Genomic DNA, 19,408 nt, shown 5'->3' on the forward strand with positions numbered 1-19,408 from the left:
AGGGCACAGGAACCCATCCCCTTTGAAGCGCACAGTTCATCTTACAGAAAGGCTTGTTTTTCAGAGTAGAGTCCAGACAGTAGCCAATTAAAGCATACAGAAAACACTTTGAAACCCTCCTCCTGCTCAAGCGCGCAGGCTCCTTTCACTCTAACTGCTATCCAATGTAGGAAGAAGAGGCTGATTGCTGCAACTTTAAATCACACAAAGTTCTCAAGGTTGGTGCTCTAATTTGGTTTGGTTTTAAACTTTAAGCTTCTCAGAACAAGGATCTCCCAGGTCCACCACTAAGGATTCAGAGGCAAACTTCTAAAAATTCAGTGCTCCTTTGAAAGCATCTCTTTAAAACCACCTTGTCACAAAGACCCGTTCAGAATGTGGGCGACACGATGACACTAGGATTTCAGAGCCAGTGCTGGACAACAAAACCTGCATCTCAGAGTTGAGCATCAGCTGGGACCTGCTGGATTTCTGCTTGGCTTGCTGTCGCTTAGTCAGGAACTCTGTCTCAGATACTCTGCTTCTAACGTGTAAACAGTTACTGCTAAAATATAGTACCCCTTTTAAACGAGAACAACTCTGAGATGAGGGTTTTCCTCTCCCCGCCTGCTCTGAAAAGTAATGCCCTGCTCGCAAAGAGAAGGATGGAATGAGGTGCCACCTGCCAGGGCCCTTCTCTGGAGCGTGCTGGCCTGGGGGAGCAGGGACGCAGCCGGGCGCGCTGCGCGGTGGCCGGGCCGCCGGCGCTCGCTCTCCTCTCCGGTCAGTCTCCTTGTCTCAGTGAGCTAGCAGTGGGCTCTCTCGCGCGCTCCCTTCTCTCTCTCTCTCCTCTCCGTTGGTTGGTTTCTTTCTCCTGTTGCTCTCACACAGTGGTGCTTCAGTTTTAGCAGTGGAAAACAGGTATCCATTTTATTTTATTTTTTTTATTACCCAGAATAAAATGCTGATGAACTAAGCTCCACACAAGCTTAGCTCTTCTTCCTCAACCTGAAAAGGCAAGAAGGCAAAAGAGCGTTTGCGTTAGGTGCTGCTGGTGGGACAAGCACTGCTTTTTTTGAAGTTAAAGGAGGGAGTGGGAAGCAGGGGACTGAACTCGGGGCCTTACACTCTAATACTGTGACAGTCCCGTCACTCCGCCATGTTGATATGCACGTTCACCCTGGTAAGTAGAGTCCTGTGACAGCGCCACATCGATCTGAGACTTAAACTCATCACCAAGGTAACTGTCCTGCAAATGAGAGCAGTTGTTAGGCCTCCAACGGGTCATCAAGCCCAAGCGCTCCCTTACAGGGCGCAAAGTACCACCTAGCAGCCAAAGTCAAGGATAAAATCCGAGAGCAGCTTTTAAATCTACTTTTCTGCTGCAGAATTTCTACAAATCAAATTGAAATCCATAAGCATTAAGCTTTTTGCAACAACCAGCTGCTGAAGAAGCAAGCAGTCAAACCCCAACATTTCAGAAAGGCAGCGTGTAGATAAAATTCTGCTTACCTGTGATAATTCTGGTTGGGAGAGCCCAGGCTGGCTCATCTGCGACGGCTGACTCATGGAGATATACCCCTGAGTCAGGGGGCCCTGGGAGAACGGCTGGGACACCACATCCTGGCTCGCTTGGCTGTTTGGAAGGTTTGACTGACTAGTTCCAGGAATCGCAAAACGGTTTTTCTGACGCCCACCGCGCCCGGTCTTTCCTTTTGGTGCCCCGCGTCCTGGAAAAGGGTTTATCCCAGCCATCAGAGAGAGCTTTCACACACAGACAAGTGCAGGAATTAACTACTCGCATGAAGACTCGAGCAGTGACTAGCAAGAGGCAATACTTTTATGCATTCAAAGCAGCAAGTGCAGGGAATCGAGAGGCAGGAGCGCCAGGGTAGACAGGGCAAAGCAACTCAGTGCTGTATTTGCATCCAACACAACTAAGACTCGAGCACATCGTCACCTGGCTTCAACCTGCAAGGGGAGCAAAAGCAACTCCAGGGCTTCTGCCCCGCTCCACCCCTGCCCCGTGTACCTGCAGCTGGTCCGTTGGCCTGGCCAAAGTATCCCGGTGGTGGCATGGGTGGCATCACGAGGTTGAAAGGGATGGGAATGTTCATAGCAGTGACGTGGCTGGGGCCAGCACTAATCATCCCGATCTGGTCGTGGGTTTGGAAGTACATGTTGGATGGGCGCCCTAGGGAGGGGAGAGAGGGGAAAAAGGACACAGTGAATCCAGTTCACTATTCATCCTGCACTGCCAGCTTTCAGGGATGTCTGTTTGTCACATATTTGCCTTTTATATACACCCTTTATTCAAAAACACTGAAACACGTGCACACAAAAGTCTCTCATCTTATATTTGCTTTGCAGACATTATGGAAGCCTTTGCAGTCTAATTTAACTAGGCAAGAACCGAGGGATTTTGCTCTCCAATTCTGATTTTTTTCTGTAGCAACTCTTAAAAAACATTCAAAAACTGAAGTCTGCAAGACACCATCCCCCAGGACTAATTGAAAAGTCTATAAAAACGTTGATTTTGAGAGCTGCTTCTACCTTGGCTGCTCCGGTCATAGACAGATCCTGGAATAATGGCCTCACGTGCGTCGTACATGGCAGTAGTCATAAAACGGGCACCCTGGAAGCAACACGGGAAGTTAGACAAAGCCTCTGCACAAAACTAACACCTGCCGTGCAACCCGAATAAGCTTTTTGGATAAGAATACAGTCAAGCTCTGCAGGCAAGATTGCCTACTTCAAAACTGCTGAGAAAAAACAAACTAGTTCCAATACAGTGTGATATTTTCCATTTTCAATGAGACAATGAAATAAACACTTGTGATTTTACAAACAACTCATTTTGCACTGTGAAATATTTGATGAAATTCAGTCTCAATTACTCATGTCTAATAACCTTGCTATTTCCACACAAAACAATGATTTGATGTTTTATTCGCCTCAGATTAGCTCCTACATGAGCTTTTTTTTTTTTTTTTTTTTTTAACTAACTGCAAAATAAAAACAGAAAAGGCTTTTCTAGAGAGCCCTTGACTTAAACAGCTGAAGAAGCAACTTTTACTAGAACCCAGACCAATATCTAAGGAGCAAAATGGAAAGACAGGGGTGTGTGAGGTGGTCGAGCGTGTGCTCCATCCTTTTGGAACTGGTTATCTAGCCCCAAATCTCTGCCTACAACAGGCACCTGCAGGACAGGGAACACCAGCTTACAGGATTGATGGTGTTGACAAGTTTCCGGGGCTTGCTGAACTGCATGAGACTCTCCCGGAGGTTGTTCAGTGGTCCCTCCACCAGAACCTTCTGCTCCTTGTAATAGTTCAGCAGGTGGTTCCAGAGTGGTTGTTTAGACAGCGCTTTTGGGTTCCCAACAATGATTACTCCATACCTGTGGAACAGCAAATAGACAGAGAAACTAAAGTCAATTTTGACTAAAAATAAGTAGTACTGTATATTAGTGTCAGAACAGCCTGATTCAGCAGACTGTTCTGCAGTAAATCAAGGTACTTTAAGAAGTGCATGAGGTCAGTGTGAGACCCTGAGGCAAAGGTTATGTTTACAAGAAAATATTTTTGCAGTATAACGATACTCAAAAGGAGGAGAGTGCTGCAGCTCCTCAGGAGTCACACACTTTCTTCTGCCACTCCTGTCTGGCAGTGAACTCAACCCACCACTTCAGTGACAAAAGCTTGCAGGAGACACGGAAATCCAACACAGTATTGGCTTCATACTACCACTTTCTGTGATCTCAGCATGATTAAATCTGTTTAAAAGCAGCATTGGTAAAGAAGGAAGGGCTAGAAGAACAGTGGAAACAGGAGTTCATCCATCCTACAAACATGGAAAAGGACATGCCTGCTTCCACAGGCTGCTGACACCAAATTAACACTGATAAATCTTAGATTGCTCTCGTACACTGAAGGACATGTGGAAATCATTGAAGGGCCCCTTAAGTAGGGGGGAAAAACAAAACAAAAAATGCAGAAAAAGAGAGATCTCTCATTAGCCAGACAGCATTAACACTTTATCAGCTTAGCTGTCCAAAATATATATGAAATACTCTTAATTTTACTCTACCTTGCTCTTGTAAGAGCCACATTAAGACGCCTAGGGTCATTCAGAAATCCTATTCCTTGGTGTTCGTTGGCCCTTACACAAGAAAGGATAATAAAGTCCTTCTCTCGGCCCTGGAAGGCATCCACGCTCGCGATTTCCACTTCCTGAAATGAAGGAAAAACATGTACACCACGGAAGCACGGTGCAAAACAGTTGTGCTACTAACAAATATTACAAAACACTTTGGCTGCACAGTAATAGAACCCATCATTTAACAAAAATGTTATTTTTTAATCATGTTGAATGATTTGATAATTCCACTAGTCACTAGCTTCCCCTAAGGGAGAACAGGGAGTCACAGTTTCGGACAAATTACTTTTATATTCGCTGCTTTATGATTCTCACATTTCCCCCAGGCTAACATTTGCACCACAGAAAGCATCCTTTTTCTGGGTATGTTGCCAAATGATCCCTGACTCTTCCAAAGCCTTGTAGTAAGGCAGCTCCAAATGAGCACTGCTGCTCCCAGCTGAGAAACCTCAATCAGAAGGACAGATCATTCTTGGCAGAAGCAAGTTATTTCCAAGGTTTTCTTCAGTAAAAACACCAAGTTTTCAATACTGCAAAAGAGACTATATTAAATATAAAATTGTCTGAAGCTCTCTCCCTTGGTCACTTTTAACTGAAATCGGCTAAAACCCACAGAAGTTTGCAGAGAAGCATAAACACACGCACTGCCAGACTCAAACGAGCACACTATGAAGTCTCACAGTATCTGAAATTTCTGGCTTCTTTGTATTCGAGTGTTATCTTAAGCCTGTGCAGCTGCTCCATACCTGGTAAAGTTTTGTATGCAAGGAACCACTGAATTGCATGTACTGCACCAGGTAAGATCGTTGACCTTCATAGGGAGTAATAATGCCAATCTGATCTGGTTTGGCACCAGCCTTCAATAACTTTGTCGTTATCTTCTCCACATTGGCTGCTTCAGTCCTACGAGAAGAGATTTGTTTATCTAAGGAGAATGAACGCATCAGACCTAACACAGCTCTGGCAAGTTACTGGCCCTAATAAAATTAATTCTGTGGTGTAGAGGAATACTTAGATATTTGGTATGCAGCAGAACTGCTATATTCCACTCCCCTTCCACTCTCTTGATTCTGACTTTCTCTCCTAGGGAGGTTCCAGAATCATTAATAGATTCATACAGGAATCTTCCTTACATTTGAGATGCACCAGAATGAGGAATTGCTAAATAAGGCTCTATGTCAGTGCTGAATTTTGTTTACCTGTTTAAATAAGAGGTGCCTGAACTGGCAATTTCCTCTTGTCCTTGTGTAACATAGAAAAACATTGGTTTATCTGGCTGCGGCCACTGGAAGTCAAATCCCTTTTTCACACGGTCAGCTGAAGAACACACAAAACAAACAGTAAGGAAAAAAGTGAAGTGTGCACAGTAAATAGGCACAGCAGGAGTTTTCTTTAAGCGAATTCATTTAAAGATATTCTCCCTACAACCCTTAAATAGCAGAGAAGGCAACTTGTAGGTTTACCTGCAGTAACGCCGTTCTGGAGTGAACCCTCATAGAAGATATTGGATGGGAAGGCGCTGAGCGCGGGATGCATGCGGTACTGCACCTGCAGGCGGATGGGCCGGATCCCCAGCACCACGAGCCTCTCGAAGAGGGACTGCGACAGCCCGGCCTTGGCTGCCTTCTTGCACATCACCACGGGCCCCAGCTGGCAGTGGTCACCCACGAGAATCAGCTGCGAAAAAAGGAAGATTCGTTGTCGATGACGATGTCAATACCTAAGCGCAGGTATTCTAAAATCTGCCCAATAACTGGAAATGATAGCAGTATCTTAATATAAAATAGATTTGCAATTGATTTATCTTGTAATAAACCTCAGATCTAACCTAAGGCTTATCAATCTTAAGTGAACTGCCCACTTGTATTGCTAGTTTTTTAAAAAAAAAAAATTATTCAGTCTCCTGTTTTAGAGGGACTAACAAGATTATACCAAAGAAACAGAAGAGCTGTGTTATGAGAAAGCCTTCCAGAAAGAAAAGGTTTTTGTATTCTACACGTCTATATCGTGAAAAACACTGCTCGACTTTAATGAAACGCAACGGCTCCTACCTGTTTTGCTCCCAGGACCACGGGCACCATGCACTCCGGCTCAGTGGCCTGGGTGCTTTCGTCAATCAAAATGGAGCGGAACTGCATTTTTGCAAGTCTTGGATCGCCAGCTCCCACACACGTGCAACAGATCACGTCTGCATTCTGAGACAGAAATACAACGGATATAATACATCTGCACGGAGAAGTATCTGATACCACTTCAGAAATCCCCCCCAAAGTTAAAGTGTACTCTGAACTTCACCAGTAAATGGTAACTAAGCCTCAGGTGACAAGATGTGAGTGTGTACAATACCAGAACCACGAGAACCCTACCATGAGTAATTCACGCTCTGCCGTTCGTTTCAGTGCCCGGTAACGTTTCTCATCAGCAGATGACAGTTCTCCAGTTTCATCTTTAAGCTGCTGCAGTTTCTGAAGCTCTGGCATACTGCAAAACCAAGGGAATTTGCTTTACAACCCTGTTAAAAATCTGAAGTTCTATATTGTAAAAAGTTATCAGGCTTTTTATTGTGTCACGTCTTCAGAATGCCAGTTCACATGGGAAATCTTTACACATCACCACAGAAACTAAGAGCTTATCTGCAAAGCTGAAAGTGACACACACACACACACATATGGGAGTAAAGAAAAGAAATCCCAAGTCTATTTTGTTCCCCCTCCCTCTCCACTTCCAACATTTTCATACCTATCCATGTTTCTGATTTGGTTGTGTAATGCCAAGAAGGACACAGGAGAGTCAATTGCCTCACGACTTTTAGCACACAGACGAACCACTTTCAGTCCAGTTTGGTGAATCTTCTCAGTCAACTGATCTACAGCTATGTTACTCGGAGCACAGACCAACACAGGCCTTAAAGATTAAAGAAAAAGTGACAGATAAGTCTCAGTGAGTTACAGCCTTTTTTTCCCCCCGAAAGGATTGCAACGACAGCAGAACTGTGTTGGTAAGCACAAAAAAAATAGGTGACTGTCCCCAAAAATAAGTTACTATAGAACCCTTTACAAAAACAAGCACAAGTCTTTCCTGAAGAGTATACTGAAAAGGTTTTCCAGATGTTTGAAGTGTCAACTTACTTTAATGTTCAAGCATAAGTTGACTATCTGACTAAGAATAAAGTAACTTTAATATATAAAAAAATTAGAAAGGAGTTCTTACCCATTGCCCTGTCTAGCCAGATGATAGACAATTGTGGCTGATGTCACTGTTTTTCCTGTACCAGGGGGACCCTGAATGAGACTCAGAGGCCGCTGCAGGACAGTCTTCACAGCATAAACCTGATTCAAAAACAAAAGTTTGCTATTTCATGTGTAGGCAGTTACAAAGTTGCTCAAGCTCTGTTCATAAGTACTTTATCATATTCTTTGTCTGTTGTGGAAGTGGAATGGGATTACCTGAGAATGGTTGAGATCAGGAAGTCCTTGTGCTGTAAAGCGCTTTGGCAATTGGCATTTAATAATTACATCTTCTACCTCATGGCCTAACAGCTTGTGATAGATGTACCCAGACACTGAAGTCTCATCCACAGCAAATGTTTTTAAAGCACTCTGCATTCTGAAATGAGGCAAGGACAGAAAAAAACAGTATGAATTAAAACATAACAATCCAAATTTCCCAACACAAAGGTTAATCAGGCAAAATGCACATCAAGCTTAAAAAACAAAACAAAAAAACCTCATAGCATTCTTTAAGTTAGCACCATAGGGAAGGAAGATGCATTCCAAGTACCTGTCAAATGAAGTAGACTTCCACACAAAATCGACTTGGAAGTTATGAGTAACTTCCACAGGTGCTCCAACGCTGCTTCTTAGCTCGATGGCTATCTCGTCACCATAATCTGTAGAACCTCGTTAAGTAGTAATCTAGAGCAAACATCTGAATTTTATTTTTCCCTATTTTGATTTATTTAGCAGCTCCCTGTTTGGCACAAATTTAAATGGTTTCAAAATGAGGGTTTAGCACTCCCACTGTCAGGAGTACAGATGTGCTTTGTAACTTTTAATAACTTTCCATGGTGAATGTTTAAGTTTCTGTTTCACACATTTTACAGAGAAGAAACTTTTAAGAAGGGGATTTTCCAGTCATGTGTATTTTGCTTACAGTACTGGAAGTAGTAATAAGCAGAACTAGGAGAAATCTGTTTCTTCTGAAGTATTGCTTGTGTGCAGCTGATATTCAAACTGATGAAACTACTTAATTCACAATGTCACTCCCTGTGATCTATTAAACTTCCTTCTTAAAAGCTTAAGTAAAGGATACTATCAGGAACTTTGATAACATGACCAATTCCCTTCCACAAAGGAGCCAGGTCTCCCTTATACCTCAAGCAGATCTCATCTCCTTGCATAAGACGCATATCTACAAAGGAAGAGAAAAATTCTCAGAAAATCCAACGGTGAGATTCCATTTCGGCAGAACTATTTTACACCCCAGGCCAGATCACCACAGTTCTTTAAACACTGAGTGTTTTCATCAAATGAAAAACACACAAAACCTAGAGCTAAGGAAATTACCTGAATCAGTCTTCGGCAAAGTGAAATAAGCAATTCTTTTCTTGTTCAAGCCTAGGTCCCATCTGACTGTGATGTTATCTTGAGTCTAATGGTAAAGACAGACATCTATTAGTTCTTAAAGAACTGCTAACTACCATAGTTCTCAACAGCTTTTTTTTAACCTCCTCCTCTCCCTCACAAAAAAAAAATATCCAGCAGTGGAGAACCACAAAACTCCCACGACTGCCACACGACAGTTAAATATGTGCATTATTCTTGAGCTTCGAGCCCTTAAGGATTTGAGCAGAAATCTCTTCAAACATATTTCAAGGACACTACCTGAGACTCCTTGAGTTTCTTGTCATAGTCCGCCTCAAGCTTGACTAGAGGCCCGAATATATTTTGGTACTGATAAGCATCTTCGTATCTGAGAAGGACATGCTGTGGCTCTTCATCAACACCTGGCTTTTCTAAATCCTCCAGGGTTGCAGACGGATTTTCCTAGAATTTAAAGCATTAGTGTTTTATATTTGTAAGAACAGAAACCAACAAGCCTTCACTGCACAACAGGAATAATAAACCCCATGAAAAACCATTATATATTCGAAAGACTTATTTTCACAAAAAATACAAAAGTAAAAGTGTTGTTCCTCAATTATTTCAGACTCAAGATTTGTTTTTGTCTTTTTAAGCTAGACACTGCCAGTTTTCAAGTTTACATATCACTGCTGCCACAAGGTTATACAAGGCATAATCCTAACCCGTTACAACAAACATCCAGTTGGATTTGTTCTACACTGAAAGATGTAGAGGAAAAGTTCTTTAAAAGTATTAACTGAAAACCAAGTGTGGACATGCAGTTCCTTAGTCACTCAGCCATCCTTTCAAGAACCACAGACTGAAGGACTATTAATATGGAGAAGGAAAGTTGTTTCTGCAAACTGTTGTTTTTCTGCAAATAGTGCAGTTCCAACTGAGCTGAAAAACCTAGGGATGCAGCTTTCCTGATTAGATAAGTGATCCCTTGAATTCTCTGCTAAATTCACAGTTGCTAAAACAATCTTGTCCCCTCCTTCACAAAACCCACAAAATTAGCACTTGGTTAAATGCCGCAGATATGTAAAGAGAAGCTGATACCTTCCAAAGTTCTTCCAGTTTGTTAATCTGCTGAGCTGTAATCTGACGTGCTCTCAGCTGTTCCTGTTCAGATGGAATCTTTACCAGCCACGAAAGGAAACAGCGGTCCTGGATGAGAGGCTGCCACTGGGAACTGTCCCAGTTAATATCCTTTAAACTGCTCTGACTGGCACATGGTTGCCTGCACGACCAAGATTTTGAAAAACAATTATTAAATTAGACAACTCTAGGAACAAGCTTAATGTGTGAAGTACGTAAGATCATGTTTACCACGTTTTTCAACACCACAAACACCTCAGGTATGAATAGGGGGAAAAACCTACACTGTAGCCTGCTGTGCCAACTCAATTACTATTTCTTCTACTCGCATTTCAACACCTACTATCAATTACCTTTGGGGGAATGCATTTATTCCATCAAGAACAGCTTCATTTGTAAGAGATCCTTTTTGTACTACTAAGACATCTGCACAGCATAACAAAACATGTTTTTATTACATTATCTACTTGTGTACAACTCCTTAAGTCTGTACAGTCAACCAAAGAGTAGCAAATTAGAATATAAAATACATTTAGGTACAAAATGAAAGCAGGAATTGCCCACTAGAATTAAGATGACGCAATGGACTCGATAACAGGTGTGCCAATAAAGGCATTCTCTCACCTGCACAGCAAAACCACCACAGAGTCTGCCTTGGCTGGAATAAAGCCCAGGAGAAACACGTTACGACATCCGCAGTTGTAACACTCCAGGACAGTCTCTCCCAGAGGCCCATCCTTATGGAGAGTCACCTCCTTGCACTTCGCTCTCACGAGATGGTTAACGATGTGGCTGAAAGCAGAGAGGATACACATTTTTATGAAGTTAATGCTCAAGTCAGAGTTAGCCCCAATTTAAGAGAATATAGCAGTTAACATTAAAGAGAAAAGCAGAACCTAGAGAGCCGCTTTGAAATGAACACGTTCTAGAGCAAGATTTTGTCACTGTCATTTCCATCACTGATCTTTACCTGCCCGAAGTATTTCCACGTCCATTACAGAACCATTTTTTGCTGGTGTTGCAGTAAACCACACAAGCTGGGTCATGGATCCCACAGTAGCTAGGATTGAGAAATAAAGAAAAAAGAAAACAGGAAGTGATTAGATGACTGCTTCTAGGAAAATTCAAATACAAAATTTCAAGTATCCAGTATTGTACAAAAACAAGGAGAAATTAAAAATTAAAGCACCTGAGTGGTGGCAAAAGCAGCAATTAAACTTTGGTTTTGAGTTATAAATACTTTAACATTTCCCACCATCACCATCCTGAGCTGGCTTTGCCTTATATTCCTCTATAAAGGTCAAAGCTCTATTGGAAGTAGAAGTGCAAGGAACTCAAAGTTCAAGGAACAGCTCACCAGAGGGCACTATTTTCCTGCCAGTACACAGATGTTATTCTCAAATCCCAGAAATCCTCTAATTTTTCACTCATGCAAGCTTGCTATTGAAGTTCAGAGACCTGTGCTCTTGCCCTCTGGAAACACGAGGCTGGGCCAGCCCTGGGTCCTACCTGCAGGCATGCACAGGAAGGTCCTTTGTGTAATAGGTATCTTCCTCATCTTCCTCAAAGTTCAGCTCTGCCAGAAGCTGGCTGGTTTTAGCCACGTTATCATCCACAGCTCCATTCTGCAGAATGCCGTCAGGCCCATTAACCTGAAACGCACAGCCAGTGTTGAAGTTACAAAATCAAAGTGTACTCTGCAAATCATAGAGCTGAGGTCAGTAACTCCCACCCTGCAAAACAAAAACCTGTGTAAGAGCTGGAATACATAACTTAGGCAATCAACGTTTATTGCATTCACTCCTATTTTACTGGAATATTTAAACCCCGAGTGATGAGTAGAAAGAAGTTAGTAACGCAGGCAATTGCTTTTCTGCAGAATACGCTTCTCCCTACGGTCTTACATTACACAAAAAATCCATTCAAACAGTTCTAGCAGTATCAAATATTGCTTTTTCATTACCCTTATTTTACCATAGGAATTGACCTTAAAACACAATCTTTATTGCATAGGACTTCCCTCATCTACTTTTGCTGTTCTTTATCTACCAAACCACCTCTTGTCCCCCCGCAGGGTATCAGGAACACACCTCCAGGCCACAGGGACAAAGAGCAGGTTAACAAGAAGCCTATTCTCACATAAGCCTAGCAGGAAATAACAGAAGCTGTTTCTCAGCAGAGCATTTTTCAAGCCTCCCACAGGTGTCTAAAACATACCTGCACAATACATCAAGTATGACAATTCCTATGTAATATTTTTTCAATTACTATGTAATTTTCTCATATTTAGCTATGATTTCCATTAGAAGGCCTCACAATAAATTATCCAAGAAAACTGCAAAATCATCAAAACTAGTTATTACATCTTACAAGTCCTCAGAGTAAAGCAAAAGTGCAAGGAAGCTGCTGCTCTTTTGACTAATGACACACTAGCTGCCAGGACCATGAGTTATGCAACATCTGGTGCTGTGTCAGCAAACTTTACACAGTTTTAGTCATGTTAAAATATATGTTTTTCCTTGTATGTTGCTTTTCGACACAAGCAAAAAGTATAAAGAAAGCAGGTACCATATAACTACAGTTCCAGAGACATATTGAATTCAACTTTTTAAATACAATACTTTCCAACCAGGAAGAAGCATCACACTTGATTTTAGCATAGCTGAAGCAGCCATTGCCCCTAGGGAATTAGAGGTATTATAATTTAATTCCACCGCTGCCTACTGTATCTCCACACACTAACATCTCAGGGAAGCTTCAGCAAGTCAATATGCTGCTGTCAGGGAAAAGCTCAATTCAATAAGCAATCCAAAACAGGCATTCTCTGAGTCCCATTTAGATTCTATGCTAATTAGTTTCATTTTTGAACATTAAATTTTAACACACAAGTTTAATTTAAAAAGTTTATGATGCTTCACATTTGCCTTCAGCGACAGAGGACCAGACTCAACGATACCAGCTTTGTATTACTGCCTTTAAAAAGGCATGAGATGTTTGTTAAACATGCAACCTAACTGGTAGGACTTTCTATTGCTGTTATTCTTATTAAAAGCAAGTCCTTGGAGATAATCAACCAAGGGGCACCCTCTGCATAGAGGGTAAAGAAAAAAAAAGGGAAAAATAAACTGCAGCAACATAAGAAATACATTAGAATAATAGCCCCAAATCTGATAAACTCATTGCATAACCATCACTGTAGATGTTGGAAGATAAATATCCATTTTAAATATAAAGTGCCACTTCACAATATACTAAGACAATTTATTAACTGCTCACGAAACATGCAGGATACTGAAGCTTTAAGCCAGTTTGAATTTCTTTCAGTCTGAATAGTGAGCATTTACAGGTGCATCTTCCATTTCCTATTCCAAACCACATTCTTGCACACACCAGGGGCCAGGCTTCATCGGTGTCTGGATGCCCACAAGATGCTCAGGTTGCCAGGTGGGCAGTTACATGTCACACAGCTGTACAGACCTTGATAACGGGCCAGGAGACCGGGTCCCCGCCGAGCCGCACGGCGCCGCGCGGGCCTCGGCGCGCAGTGACTGCCCTCGTGTTCGAAACCCCGCTGCGACGCTGCCCTGTGTGCAGATTACCACCAATCTGGCACCATAATCTGGTTTAGGAGGAGAGGGGAGGGCGCACGCTTCCCTGCTTTAAGAGAGACTTTGCCAGGGCTGAAGCTTCTGGCAACACAAGTTTAGCAGCAGCATCGAGCAAGCTCAAAACTCAGGAGCTCAAAGGCACCAGCCCCTCTCTCTGTTTTCAGCCCTAAAAATACAGTCCAGAAGGCAACGATCAGGCAGTGCAGTTCTGTTTTAGAGAGGCACAGCCCAAGATATAGAAGTAAGAATAGTTAAATACATAATTTGCTAGAAGACTTATGAGACTGCGCACCCATCAGTCATGGCAACGCATTGCAACACTGGACAGCAGGCCCTGGGCACCCAGTCATGCCATCCTAACTCAGGTGAATTTCCCCATCAGGTTGATCACTTGTTGTTTGTAATATTCTAGACATTAAAGCTATGGAAAAAAGTATTTTGTCTTGCTATTATCTATTATTTGTTCTCCTTTTCAAAATATGGAAGCATTACTGAGAACATTCAGCCTGCAAAGCCTCCAAAGCAGTGAACAAAAGCTGCATTTGCAGATGGGGAACTGAGCAACAAGCAGAAAGTCATTCTGATACAACAACAGAGTCTTTGGTAGAGCTGGGAGTTAAATCGAGTCCCCAGAACCTGTTCGCTGACCCATCTTCCTGCAACCACTTGCTCAAACAGCTCAGTGCACAGTAGACAAGGTGCCTGGGTCGTCACCAAGCCAGGAACACGTGGCTGCTCCTGACCATCCTAAGTCCTTGCCTAGGAGGGCTGGGGAATAAGGAATAAATCAGAATTTAGCTTAAAAATGCTGAAATCGAACATCTTAATTGGTCTAAATGTTACATGTAAAAAAACTAAAATACTGTTTTCTAAAGAGAAACAGCAGAATTGCTTCCACACTATTAGCCTCTCACTATCTTTTGTCCACTGCACCCTAATCTATTGCAGCAACATCCTCTTACATACATATATATATATATATATGTAACTAATAATTTATGTGTGTGTGTGTAGGTGAAGAAAGCTCTTGTGGAGTAGTTAAGCACATTTTCTTAAGAAAAAACAGGTGCTCTGTCTTGCTTAACTCATCTTTTTAAACTTTGGGGCACTAAGAAACTATCAGAAGATGGAACAGCAGGGCAAGATGACATGCCTCCAATGTTTATCAGCTTTGAATAAGGATTATACATTTAATTAGCTTTAGTTATAATTACAGTAACAAAAATTTACTAAAGAAAAATGGATGTAAACGATTTCCAGGTCTTACAAGTCACATTTTTAACATCTTCGCCGTCAGAAAATACATGGCAAGTTTACATTTTCATTCGAAGTAACAAAGCGCTCCTCAATCTTTAAGAATACATAATTCCTGATCTTATCTCAGATGAGACTGTTGAAATGCACAGGTCTGAACAGATCAAGGGATTTGGTTTCTGGAAGGTACTGTTACAATAGGTCCATTCCCCTCTCCCTAAAATATGATTTCTGGCATCAAGTTGAGCATCAGCAACATTTTGCAAAAAGCACCTGAAAAGTATTCAGTAGAACAAACAAAATACAAAGTCATCTTCATTCCTGCCCCCTTGCCAGGATGGTTACAAACTTCTTCACACCTCAATGAGCTCTCCTACTTCCCCCCACCCCCCCCCTCTACTTCAAAGACTTTTCAAACATGTTTAGACAAAATAAAAAATAATCCTCTAGTCTGGTCTTTCAGCATAAGCTTATTTCAGGGCTAGGTTTTTTGTTCTCTTGGATCAAAGTTCTCTACAATGAGTTCTGGAAAGATCACAACCTACTACAGCATTAAAAGCTAGGATTTTATTAAAGCCACCCTTTTAACCAATTATTGCATACACTGACTGTATGAAGACACATGTTTTATTAAGATTTAATAATTCTGATGCCTAAATAGGCACAAGATTTACCTTGCCAAATCCAAATCTGAGCTGTTAGTGAATATAAAATAAAACAACCAGTGCATGGGGACACATTTGTAACTCCCCCTTTGCCTACAGGCACAAACCCCCTAACCTGAAGCAAGTCACATCACAGCAGCTACTCCCAGGGGGTATAAAAAAGCACCTTAAAGCAGGAGAAAGTTACTCAATTCACCTGGGACACACGTGCTATGGCCGGAACAGCCTAACACCACTTTCAGCCTCATTCTGCACACCTGTAGATTTTCAACACCTGAACAGCTTGGCCCATTTTAATTTTGCTCGTTTGTGTAGCCACAGCAATACCATTTATGGAACCGAATCAGTCAGTCTTTGCAAGTAAGAACTTTTCTGGATTAATAACTTACCTGCAGCATTTCAGCTCATCTTTAAAGTCATATTTTAAAACAGGGGTAATTTACAATCACTCCATTGCTATCAATAGCCCTACACAAGCTTTATTACATCCAGATAAGCAAACGTTATCAGGACATTCCATTGTCTTTTATGGAAGAACCCCATTTCACTTTTTTTTTTCTCCTCTCTTACAAACACATCCAAGATGCAGCACAGAGACAGGCACATTTTCATGTAAAACACTTCCTGCCGTGCAAGTACAACACCCCAATTCCCTCTTTGCTTTCACTTCTATAAAGCCATTTCTATCAAAAAATAGTTTATAATAGTCACTACTCTAACAATCTTCAGAGTTCATTAATAAATAAATAGACACATTTCTTTAAGGTATTGGAAATGCGACCTCCGAAGGGAGCGTAAGGCCACGCTGCTCCCGTACGGGGGGAGTGACTTTGGTCACCCCTGTACCAAACCAAAACAAACCCGCTTAGCGACCGCGCAGGAGGAAAGGGGGCAGAGAATAAGGACAAAAATGCATTAAAAAAAGATAAACCAGACAACAACAATTAATTCTCCTAGTTTCAGAAGGTAAACAAGAAAGGAAAGGAGGCGATAAGCCAGAGGGCGGGATTTCCACGGGCCGCGGCAGCTTTCGGTAAGCGGGTCCCGGCCGCAGCGGGATGCGCAGGGGAGCGGGGCCGCCCGGCCGCATCCCGGGGCTGCGGGGCCGCTCAGAGCGCCCGCCGCGGGCCCGGCCCCTTCCCGGGGCTCCTCGGGCGGCCGAACGGGGCCGGGGCCGCCGCTCCCCCCCGCCCCGCGCGGGCACCACGCGGCCCCGCCGCCCGCCCGCCCCTTCCGGGCCCCCCCGGTGGCGGGGACACCCCCCGCGCCCCGCAGCCGCGCTCTCACCTGGGCCTCGATGGCTCCCGGCGGGCCCTGCCCCGCTCCGGGCGGGCCTTGGCCCTGCCCCGGCGCTGCCTGCCCGGGCCCGGGCGGCGTCTGCGTCTGGCTGGGGAGGGTGAAGTCGGTGAACTCGAACTCGGAGCCCTGCGTGTCGGCGCCGAGCAGCTCGGCCTCCTCGGTGTCCAGGAAGGTGAGCGTCTGCGAGCTGGGCCCGTACGCCTCCACGCTCATGGCGGCGGCGCTTCCCCGCCCCTCCGCGCAGGCCCGAGCCGGCCGGGCCTCACCTCCGTGCGGCGCGGCGCCTACGCGAGCGGCTGGATCCGCGGCGCGCACCAGGCCGCGCCCGCCGACGGAGCCGCCGCCGCCGCCCCGCTCGGCGGCCGAGCCAACGGCGGAAGCGAGCGCGCGAGAGGGGAAAGGAGCGAAGGAGGCGGCCGAGCTCCCGCCGCCGCCTCAGCGAGCCCCGAGTGGAACCGTCCGGCGGCCGCGGCGCGCGCCAGGCCCGGAGCGGTGACGCGCAGCGCACGGAGCGGCGGCGACGCCAGCACGGCGCGTGCGCGCGGGCGGCGTGACGTAGCACGCACACACCTGGGGAGGGGCGGGCGCGGGGCGGGGCCTCCGCGGAAGGCGCGAAGAGGCTCGCGGCGTCCCCGCCCCCCCCCCCCCCAATATGTCACTATATCTGATTTTATCTCATAAATCAAATAAATCAAATATAACCTCACCAGCCGCGCGGGACCGAACGAAACTGGGTTAAGAACCACCTAGAACTGACGCTTCTTATTTGGAAAGCATGCAGGGGGTATTTCCATAAAGCAAACTGGAAATGGACTGTTTTATAGTTCAGCGAAAAGTTTAACTCTGATAAAATAAACTCCACATTTATATGAAACAGAAATGAAGGGGAGATTTATAAAGTCATTTGGAACAGATACTTGTTTATTAATAAACGGAACGTGCATCAGCTTTTGGCTGGTTCACAAAATCCTCAAAATTTTGGACACTGATCAAAGGTTTGATGTGTTGCTAATGGTCGCCTGTTTTTTCTCCCCGTCCTCTGCATATTATGGAAAATGAGAATGTTTTCAAGGGAACGTTAGCTGGAAAACATACGGAGAGCTGCGGGCTCGGCGTGTCACCGGAGCGGAGCAGCGAGGGAGCCCGCGACACGGCCGCGTCCCCGTCCCTGCGCCCCGCGTCCCCGCGTCCCCCCGTTCCCCCGTCCCCGCGTCCCCGTCCCCGCGCCCCCCCGCGTCCCCCCGTCCCCGCTCTCCCGCGTCCCCGTCCCCCCGTCCCCCCGTCCCCCTGTCCCCGCGTCCCCCCGTCCCCGCTTCCCCGGTCCCCGCTCCCCCGCGTCCCCCCGTCCCCGCGTCCCCCCGTCCCCGCTCCCCGCGCCCCCCCGTCCCCGCGCCCCCCCGTCCCCGCGTCCCCCCGTCCCCGTGTCCCCCCGTCCCCGTGTCCCCGCGCCCCCCCGTCCCCGCGTCCCCCCGTCCCCGTGTCCCCCCGTCCCCGCGTCCCCCTGTCCCCGCTCTCCCGCGTCCCCCCGTCCCCGTGTCCCCCCGTCCCCGTGTCCCCGCGCCCCCCCGTCCCCGCGTCCCCCCGTCCCCGTGTCCCCCCGTCCCCGCGTCCCCCTGTCCCCGCTCTCCCGCGTCCCCCCGTCCCCCCGTCCCCCCGTCCCCGCGTCCCCGCGTCCCCCCGTCCCCGCGTTCCCCCGTCCCCCCGTCCCCGCTCCCCCCGTCCCCGCGCCCCCCGTCCCCGCGTTCCCCCGTCCCCGTGTCCCCGCTCCCCCCGTCCCCGCGCCCCCCCGTCCCCCCGCTCCCCCGCGTTCCCCCGTCCCCCCGTCCCCGCTCCCCCCGTCCCCCCGCTCCCCCCGTCCCCCCGCTCCCCCCGTCCCCCCGCTCCCCCGCGTTCCCCCGTCCCCCCGTCCCCACTCCCCCCGTCCCCGCGTCCCCCCGTCCCCGCGTCCCCCCGTCCCCGCGTTCCCCCGTCCCCCCGTCCCCGCTCCCCCCGTCCCCGCGCCCCCCCGTCCCCCTGTCCCCCCGTCCCCCCGTCCCCGCTCCCCGCGCCCCCCCGTCCCCGTGTCCCCCCGTCCCCGCTCCCCCCGTCCCCCTGTCCCCCCGTCCCCGCGTCCCCCCCGTTCCCGCTCCCCGCGCTGCTGTCTGCGGTGCTGAACGCGAGGGCTGCACCGGGGTCTGCGCATCCCCGGCCCCAGGAGGGCCCGTTCCCGCCCACGCAGCTGAAAAGGAAAAACCCCCCTGTGCTGCCGTGGAAAAGCTCCAGTTCACTCTGTTTCGGCAAGGGCAAGCTGGGTTCAACCGGCACCTAGTCACGGCCACCGGGCTCCTGGTTCATGTGTTTATACCAGGGTAGAGGCATGACTTCGAGGGAGGCCCTATCTGTATCTCATAGCGTAATTGTTTAATCACAGTTCTGGAAAATGCCCAAGAGAACAGATATAGAAGCATTTTAAGAGGATGCTTTTGCTTGCTTCCAAGAATAAGAAAGTTTAAACTGTTTATCTTGAAGATTTCCCTATACTGTAAGTGCAGAAATTCTGTGTACTGCAGGTTAGCTGGTAGAAATAATTCAATCCTGTCTCAGAATCATTAGCTGTGCCAAAAGAGTTTCCTTGAAATCCATTTCAATTCCAAGAGAAATTAGTGCTGGGATTTGCTAGCATCATTCAGGAGTGCACAAGAGAAGCGTGAAAAAGCTGCTACAAAACCAGAGCGGAGTGATTGGT

General features: G+C 46.3%; 1 protein-coding gene across 2 annotated transcripts; it reads right to left on the reverse strand.

Moving 5' to 3' along the window:
* Nucleotides 1–756: 756 nt before the first annotated feature.
* On the reverse strand, nt 757–16,927 carry UPF1 (UPF1 RNA helicase and ATPase). 2 transcript variants are annotated; one of them, XM_088535716.1, is made up of 24 exons: nt 16,672–16,927; nt 11,367–11,509; nt 10,828–10,917; nt 10,482–10,649; nt 9,819–9,999; nt 9,021–9,182; nt 8,703–8,787; nt 8,449–8,547; nt 7,918–8,035; nt 7,584–7,743; nt 7,348–7,466; nt 6,877–7,041; nt 6,504–6,618; nt 6,189–6,332; nt 5,601–5,814; nt 5,337–5,454; nt 4,884–5,040; nt 4,069–4,211; nt 3,205–3,379; nt 2,533–2,614; nt 2,012–2,173; nt 1,492–1,709; nt 1,106–1,228; nt 757–987 (listed from the first exon to the last, which is right to left on the reverse strand). In XM_088535716.1, the coding sequence occupies exons 1-23, from the start codon at nt 16,894–16,896 to the stop codon at nt 1,109–1,111; spliced, it is 3,363 nt and encodes a 1,120-aa protein (XP_088391842.1). In that variant the 5' UTR covers nt 16,897–16,927; the 3' UTR covers nt 757–987; nt 1,106–1,108. The 2 variants fall into 2 exon arrangements, with proteins under 2 accessions (XP_088391842.1, XP_088391843.1); XM_088535717.1 differs by having other exon boundaries at nt 7,918–8,026; nt 16,672–16,926.
* Nucleotides 16,928–19,408: the final 2,481 nt, after the last annotated feature.

Source organism: Tinamus guttatus, unplaced genomic scaffold (assembly GCF_059628265.1).
Source record: "Tinamus guttatus ecotype Peru unplaced genomic scaffold, ASM5962826v1 Tinamus_guttatus_pri_ptg000643l, whole genome shotgun sequence".
NCBI lineage: Eukaryota > Metazoa > Chordata > Aves > Tinamiformes > Tinamidae > Tinamus > Tinamus guttatus.